At 37.0% G+C, this 8,246-nt stretch overlaps 1 protein-coding gene across 1 annotated transcript; it reads left to right on the top strand.

Moving 5' to 3' along the window:
* The first annotated feature begins 757 nt into the window (after positions 1 to 757).
* On the top strand, positions 758 to 7,947 carry LOC132821451 (extracellular calcium-sensing receptor-like). Its single transcript, XM_060834037.1, has 5 exons — positions 758 to 1,045; positions 4,080 to 4,913; positions 5,031 to 5,258; positions 6,810 to 6,933; positions 7,040 to 7,947. The coding sequence occupies exons 1-5, from the start codon at positions 788 to 790 to the stop codon at positions 7,945 to 7,947; spliced, it is 2,352 nt and encodes a 783-aa protein (XP_060690020.1). The 5' UTR covers positions 758 to 787.
* Positions 7,948 to 8,246: the final 299 nt, after the last annotated feature.

The following is an 8,246-nucleotide window of genomic DNA, read 5'->3' as shown; positions in this document are numbered from 1 at the left end:
ATGGTCTACTAATGAGCAGGCTTGCAAACGTTGGGGTAGGTTTGATTTACTGGGGTTTTCGAAGGATGGAAATATCACATTGGGTGGAATTTTTGGCATGCATTCTTATCACGTTGAGCATCAGCACTTCACGTTTAGCAATCATCCGGAGACAGCAAAATGCCTCAGGTTAGTGGGTGCCATCAAACACTCCAATTTGTTTAGTAAAATGGATAACATCTGACCTCATACTGCTTCATTTACTGAATTAATTTGAAAATTCAAAACTGTAAAGAAAATCGTTCACTTCATTTTTGTGGTCCATCCCAAAGTTATTTATAACCAATCAAGTACTTTTATAATCTAGTCAATATTGTAAGATTGGTAAAACTACAATCAATATACACAGTGCAAGCTCTCACAATCAATCTTGTAATCAAAACTCAGAAACCTCTTTTAGCATTTTCCAGGGAGAGATACTTATCAGGTAAGGCACTGTGAAAGCTCTCCTAATCTCCCTAGAAATGCTTTTATTGGATTGAAGAGGGGGGATCGGGGATCCCTTTCATGTGTTATTTGAAATTGGGCAAATTGTCAGGTCTTCATCTAATGTCAATTAAGCTCTTGTGCTCAAGGTCTATGTTGTGGACCACCAACTGCCTGTTTAGAGAAAGTGGTGATACCACTGAATCATAGCTAAATCAGCTAAGTGGTGAGCCCCCTAATATAACTGTCAATGTCATTTTCTATGTTATTTCTTCACCTTGTCTGCAGATTTCAGTTCAGACCTTTTCGTTTTGCACTGGCGATGATTTTTGCAATTGAGGAAATAAATAATGATACAACTCTGCTTCCTGGTGTCACGCTGGGATACCGCATCTATGATTCTTGTAAGTTGACCCAGTTATCGTTAAAAGCAGCTTTGGCATTACTGAACAAACCTGAAGCAAGTGTGCCGTCTGTTCACTGTAAAAGCTCCTCCATTGCTTCTGCGATTGTTGCTGATTCTGGATCTACGCAGTCTTTAGCAATAGCACCATCTATCGGTGCCTTCAGAATCCCTATGGTAAGATATGACGTTTAATAAAGCGGTTATACAAATATGTGTCAACAGTATATAATATGATGTTGTAGGTGTCAGTTATTCCATCATCTATACAAAAGTAGGAATGATTATTCATGATTTAAAACAAACTAAAATAATCAGTTACATCCTCTTTAGAATGTTCATTCAGGATGGTGAGACGGTCCATCTGTTGATTGCTCTTTGGCTTTATAACTTGGCTGTAATCCTTCTTCTCCGAAGATCCTTCTTCTCCGAAGATACTTCATCACAAGTCTCATTTAATGATTTAAGTAAATGATGAGGAAGAAAACGTTCAAAAATGTTTACAAAAATTGACAATTTTAATCAAGTTTTATCCTTTTCTGAAATGTGGGCTACACTCTCAAAACCAATATTTCAATTTTGTCCCCAGTTGCCCTTGAGTTAAATGGCTCCCAAGATCATCTGTGAAGGAGATTAAGAGTGAATCACATTGTATGGAACAAAAACAGATGCAGCTGGAAAATCTCACCAGATTTGACAGCAGCTGTGGAGAGAAATTAATGTTAACCTTTTGTGTCCAGTGATTCTTCTTCAGAACATTGCATGGAATCACATACAGTGTAAATATTCCTGAACCAGCTGGAAACTTTTATTTTACTACAATCATAACTTCATGGTCACTGTTACTGGGCTATCTTTATTTTCCAAATTGGATTAGATTAGATTAGATTCCCTACATTTGTATCCTTGAAATTAATCTCCACTGATTGTCATGGCCAAATGCTGATGACATTTGCACATCTGCACCTTCAGTCATTGGTCATTCTAAAAGATTCACCATTTGTTAAATGAACCACATCCTAAATAATAAAACTAACTATGTTACCAGACATTCACTTAATTTTCAATCAACCTGTCATAGATAATATCATAATCTCTAGTCAACATGAGAATGACATTTTATTCACAGGTTGGGGCTTGACCACTGCGCCACAACAGCCAGAAGCAATTTTTTTTAACTGCATTTGTTTGTCAATATCTTGATGTGTTCATATCATGAACCATGTTAATTTATAAGTGATCAATCCACCCATTGTAAGTGACTTCCTTAAGTGTAAAATCACTTGATTTTCAAAACTTAACTGAGACATTAACCCATTTATTAAAACAGGTCATCAGCTAAGTGAACCCCATGATTCAGGTTTTCAGTGTTTCCTCATATGCTCTCGCAATTGAACCATGATTCAAGGCAAGAACAGATAATGTTGAAAATACTGGGCAGGTCAAACACATCTGTGGAGAGAGTAACTGTATTAAATTTTGAGTACAACTGTATTTAATCATTAAATTCTATGTCAGTCTTCAAAAATGAAATGGCTCGCGCTTCAGCCTTTCCTTAAACTTGGCACCTGATTCTGGGAATAGTCATATTCAGTTTGTAGTGATTTCAATGAGAATTCATTCAGTAACTTCAAAAATTAGCGAATGTCAGAGTGAATTCAGCACCCTGGAGCTGAGTATAGAAGTTGGAAAAGTATGTTGAGGTTGCACAGGACATTGGTGCGATTGCTCCTGGAGTTCTGGAACCAGTTCTGGTCGCTCAATTATGGAAAGATTGTTATTAACATGGAGAGGGTTCAGAAGAGAGTAACCAGAATTGGTTAATACGGAAGGATTGAGTAATAAAGAAAGGCTGCATATGCTGGGAATATTTTCACTGGAACTTAGAAGGCTGAGAGGTGACCTTATAGGAGTTGATGATCCCATGAGGAATAAATTTTGGGTTAGTGGTTGGTTGTTTTCCCGAGAATAGGGGAATTTCAAGATTAGGGGCACATTCTTTTAAAAAGAGGCATGGGGACTTTTTTTTTCACAGAGGGTAGCTTGCGTATGAAATGAAATTCCAGAGTAAACAGTGGATGTGGGTACAATTACAATGTTTAAAAGACATTTGGGTAGGATAATGAATAGGAAAGGTTTGGAGGGATATGGGCCAGGAGGGGGCAGGTGAGACTAGTTCAGTTTGGGATCATGTTAGCCATGGACTGTTTGGACTGAAGAATCTGTTTCAGTGCCGTATGACTCTATGACCATGATTCTAAGGCTATGACGAAGACAACCTTAATCTGAGTAAAGACAGAAAAATATTCTACAAGAGACAAAAACTAAGAAAAATAGCTTACATTACATTATGAGTAATCAACTCCATTGCAAAATTCAGAGAATGAAGGGTTAATACAGATAGTTATTCATTGAACTTTTGAAATTAAGTAGTTGTAAACCGTAGGTAAACAATATTGCATATGAGTGAAATTTACAGAAAGCCTGCCCAACAGCAGACAGCTCAATAAATAGAAGGATAAATTATACAACACAGACATTATATTATCAGGTGAAATAAGTCTACAACACAATGTTTCAGTTTCGGCTCACTGGGGCATATATATTTCATGACTGAAAGGCAGTGAGCTTAATTTTGGTGCCAGAAGTGGGAAAAATTCTTTAAAGTTGCATTCTTCAAAAGCAATGTTGAGCATGCTGATAAAAATATAAAGGGTTTGATGAAGAGGAATTCTATGTTTGGGCAATTGTGTAATGTACAGCATGCAGAATGATCCATGTATCCTACACCTTGTTTTACCATTGACTTAAATGCAAAGGGACAAAATGTCAGATCAACAGTGACCCTCCAAAAGAGACTAAGAAAATGCAGAATTAACCCCAAGTAACTTGTAAAAGGAGGCAGCGAAAGATAGAGAAAGAGAGAGAATGTTTGACTATGTTCTTCATGTTAATTTGTGAGGAATGGGCATTGTATGTGATTGCAACTGGGACAAGGTGAATCAAGAAAAATCAGTGCTTGGAATGAACATTGGCAGAAAATATTTAAATGGGGCATTTTGAAATTATGAAATATGTCAGTTATTATGCATTTAAGATGGATCTTGATGATGCAAGTTGGAACCTTTGTTCTTTTTTGCCAATATCTATGCCTTGATATGATGAAAAAGCACAAATTATGACACAAATGTTTTTGCTTTGTTTGTGACAGGTTAGCTACTTTTCGACTTGTGCGTGCCTTAGCAACAGGAAGGAATATCCATCATTTTTTCGAACAATACCGAGTGATTACTATCAGGCTAGAGCATTAGCCCAGCTGGTGAAACATTTTGGATGGACCTGGATTGGGACAGTTAAGACTGACAATGACTATGGAAACTTTGGAATGCAAGCATTTGAAGAGGCAGTTCAACAACTAGGCATTTGTATAGCTTTTTCCGAGTCATTTCATAAAAAATACACTCGAGAGAAATTACTGAAAACAATTGACACCATAAAAACCTCTACTACAAAAGTTGTCATTGCATTTGCGGGTGAATCAAGTATGCGTACTCTATTAAAAGAAATGATTAGACAAAATGTTAGTGGCATACAATGGATTGGAAGTGAATCATGGATTTCCACGTTGATTCTTCCTCCGGAGGAAAGTAAAAAGATTGCTTCTGGTGCGATTGGAGTCGCAATTCGCAAAGTCGACATACCAGGGTTGAGGGAGTTCCTAATGAAAGTTCATCCGTCTTTGTATCCAGGTAACCCCTTGGTGAAAAAGTTTTGGGAAAGTTGTTTTGGCTGCCATCTAAGTGGTGGAAACAAAGCAGGTTCTCGACAAAATGAATCAGGTCTAAAGGAATGCACAGGAAGAGAAAATCTGCAGTTTGTCCAAAATGAGTTTACTGATGTCACGCAATACAGAGTCACTTACAATGTTTACAAAGCAACTTATGCTATAGCTCATGCACTCCATAGTATGGTGTCATGTAAAACTGGTGAAGGGCCTTTCCCAAATGGGAGTTGTGCAAATCTTTCAAATTTTCAACCATGGCAGGTAAGGAGCATTTAATGTAGTTTGATGACTGAATTCATGTATATATATCCAATGTGCTCAAACTCACAGTTGAACTATTGCAATTAACGTAAACATGTTCCGATTTTTTTTTTAAAGTTGCTATATTACATGAGAACAGCGCATTTTATAACCAAGATTGGTGAAAAGGTTTATTTTGATGAAAACGGAGACCCTGTCCCAACATATGACATTGTAAACTGGCAACCAAATGCCATCGGTGACATTGACATTGTAAATGTTGGACACTATGATGGATCAGCTCCTTTTGGCGAGGAATTTTCAATAACAGAAAAGGCAATTATTTGGAGTGGTGGTCAGAAGTCGGTAAGATCTGTGCAGAACCATCCTTTTTTTATGAACTGCCTGATATTTAATTTCAATTCCCTTTCCTGAAATGGAAAAGCAAAATGGTGGTTGTTGTATCAAATAGGTGCTATTGCTTACTTCCTGTTGTTGAGTAAAATTAATACTTGCCAAGCAATTTTAATTCAAAAGTCGTTTAGTGGAATCAACTCAGAATGAAAGAGCAGAGCAATATTTTATTTCCACCCATTTAAACAGCAGAATGTCTTTCCATATTACTGATAAAGTTAGAAATGACAAAAAATGTAAGATATTGCAGTTTAAGTCCAAGAGTTAGAAATGTAAATGTATCCTAAATTACACAAAATGAACAAATTAGTGTTGGAACAAAGATGTAAACATCTAAACGTATATGAAAAGTGGTTGAATAGGTTTGGAAAAAGAAGTTCAAAGTAATGGAACCATAGGTTCCTTGTCAGGGGAAGTGGTGTTTCATATTTATCTTCGTGAAAAACACAGTTGTGCTATACAAATGCCAAGCAATGGCTATCTCCAACAAGAAAGGATCTCATCATGTCCACCAGATATTCAATCACTGTCACTGAATTTAACACAATCAACATCCCAGGGGATACCTGGTATGGCAAAATTAACCAGACTAATCATTCTAAGTTATGTGGCTACCAAAGCAGGCCAGATACTAGGAAATCTGCAAAAGTTAACTCACCTCTTGGTTCTCCAAATCTTAACTACCATCAATAGTGTACAGGTCAAGATTCTGATATAAACCTCCCACTTGCCTCGATTTGTGCAGATACAATAACTCTGACAGAATTTGACACCATGCAGGTAAAAGCAGCCTACGTGATCGACACCACATGCACAAACATTCATTTCCTCTACCACAGATGCTCTGTAGCCGCATCTACAGGATAGTCTACAGAAATTCAGCCATGCTATGTAAGCAGCACCTTCCAAATCATGCCCATTCCATCTACAAATACATTGGTAACAAGTCAATGAGAACACCATTACCTTCAAGTTCTCCTAAGAGCCACTCACCACCTTGACTTGCAAATATGTCTCAGCTCCTCCCTAACGATATTGTAAGTCTACCAAGGAAATGGATTGCAACTGTTCAGCAAGGTGGCTCAAAGGCATTAACAGATGGACAATAAATTTTGGCCTTGGCAGATATGTTCACCTCATGATTTTTATTCTGAATATGATTTTCATTTTAGCAATTTACTGCAAAATATATTTGATTTTATTTCATTCATTCCAGTTTCCTTTTTCAGTAATAAATGAAACAACTGCAAAAACACATCAAGTATGTAATATTAAGCATTTGAATTCACTAAAAATGTCTTGGAATTCATTTGTTGTTGCAAAACCAAGAACTTCACCACGGCTTTAAAATGAGGCCATAAGCTGTAACATTATTTTAAAAAGGACAGTCCCAACAAATATAACTGAAACAGCTTTTGTCCTGTACACCAGACTTAATATTGTAGATTTGCCTCATGTATATTATGAGTATTTCTCCAACGTTGTATTCATATTCATAATCAGGTTCCAAAAGCTGTTTGCTCTGAAAGCTGCCATCAAGGAACACGGAAAGCAGGAAGAAAATGGCAACCCATTTGCTGTTTTGATTGCATAAAATGTGCTCAAAGTGAAATTAGTAACACAACTGGTAAGCAAACATCACTGACAAAGGCATTGTTACTTAAACTTGATGCCTGCATTTCACAGGCATTAAGGTTCTGTGTATCATGACCAAGTCTTGTGTTGCTTTTTAGATTCTGTTCATTGTATAAAATGCCCATTGGAATTCAAGTCTAATGAAAGACGGGATCAGTGTGTTCCAAAGGAAATCGATTTTCTGTCATTTTTCGATATAATAGGAATAATTCTGGTGACACTGGCACTGTTAGGAGCCTGCACCACTGTTGGTGTGTTCGTAATATTCTACATCTATAGACACACTCCAATTGTTAAAGCTAATAACTCTGAGTTAAGCTTCCTGCTTCTTTTTGCCCTGACACTCTGTTTTCTGTCTTCAATTATATTCATAGGAGAACCATTAGTTTGGTCTTGTATGCTCTGCCAAGTAGCGTTTGCTGTTAGTTTTGTTCTTTGCATTTCTTGTGTATTGAGCAAAACAATTGTCGTGGTGATGGCGTTCAAAGCAACACTTCCAAGCGATAATATGATGCAGTGGTTTGGACCAAGACAGCAACGGCTGATGGTTTACATCCTTACGCTGGTGCAATGTGTAATATGTACTACCTGGTTAATTGTATTTCCACCTTATCCATTGAAAAACACTAGTCACTCTAGCGAGATAATCGTGTTTGAATGCAATGTCGGATCTTTGTTAGCCTTCTATTGTGTACTCGGTTATATTGGATTTCTATCCTGCGTGTGTTTTGCGGTAGCTTTTCTAGCTCGACAACTTCCGGACAACTTCAATGAAGCTAAACATATAACAATTAGCATGCTTATCTTTTGCGCAGTTTGGATAACTTTCATTCCAGCGTACATAAGCTCACCAGGGAAATATGCTGTGGCGGTTGAAGTATTTGCTATTTTGGCCTCCAGCTTTGGTCTTCTTATTTGCATTTTTGCTCCAAAATGTTACATTATTCTGTTGAAGAAAGAAAACAACACAAAGAGGAACATGATGGGCTCACTGAGTTCCAAATAAGACTTTGAAAATGATCATCAGTGAGATGCTGATATTTCAGTCAGTAAAGTCTTTGTCATAACAATAATGAATAATAAATGCGTACAGCAATTAATAAAGCTGAATGTTCTACCAGCACCCATTTTACACAGTCGAATGAAGCCACAATGTCCAGGAGGAAGAGCAATTTTGAAGTTAGGCTGACAATTTTGGCTTTTATACACTTTCATTGAAGTTCATTTATTTAGAGTTTAAAAGCTTGAGTAAACAATTTTTTTTGTAACATGCATCATAGTCACTTTTAGTTATTTTCCCACTCC

The sequence above is a fragment of the Hemiscyllium ocellatum genome, chromosome 13 (genome assembly GCF_020745735.1).
Source record: "Hemiscyllium ocellatum isolate sHemOce1 chromosome 13, sHemOce1.pat.X.cur, whole genome shotgun sequence".
NCBI lineage: Eukaryota > Metazoa > Chordata > Chondrichthyes > Orectolobiformes > Hemiscylliidae > Hemiscyllium > Hemiscyllium ocellatum.
This window is presented reverse-complemented; position numbering and strand designations above follow the sequence as displayed.

Excerpts from the sequence above, each read along its gene's own strand:
- LOC132821451 (XM_060834037.1), top strand. The coding sequence starts at position 788 with ATGATTTTTGCAATTGAGGAAATAAATAATGATACAACTCTGCTTCCT. Across the intron at positions 4,914-5,030 it reads CAAATTTTCAACCATGGCAG|TTGCTATATTACATGAGAAC; the intron begins GTAAGGAGCATT and ends TTTTTTTTAAAG. Across the intron at positions 5,259-6,809 it reads GGAGTGGTGGTCAGAAGTCG|GTTCCAAAAGCTGTTTGCTC; the intron begins GTAAGATCTGTG and ends ATTCATAATCAG.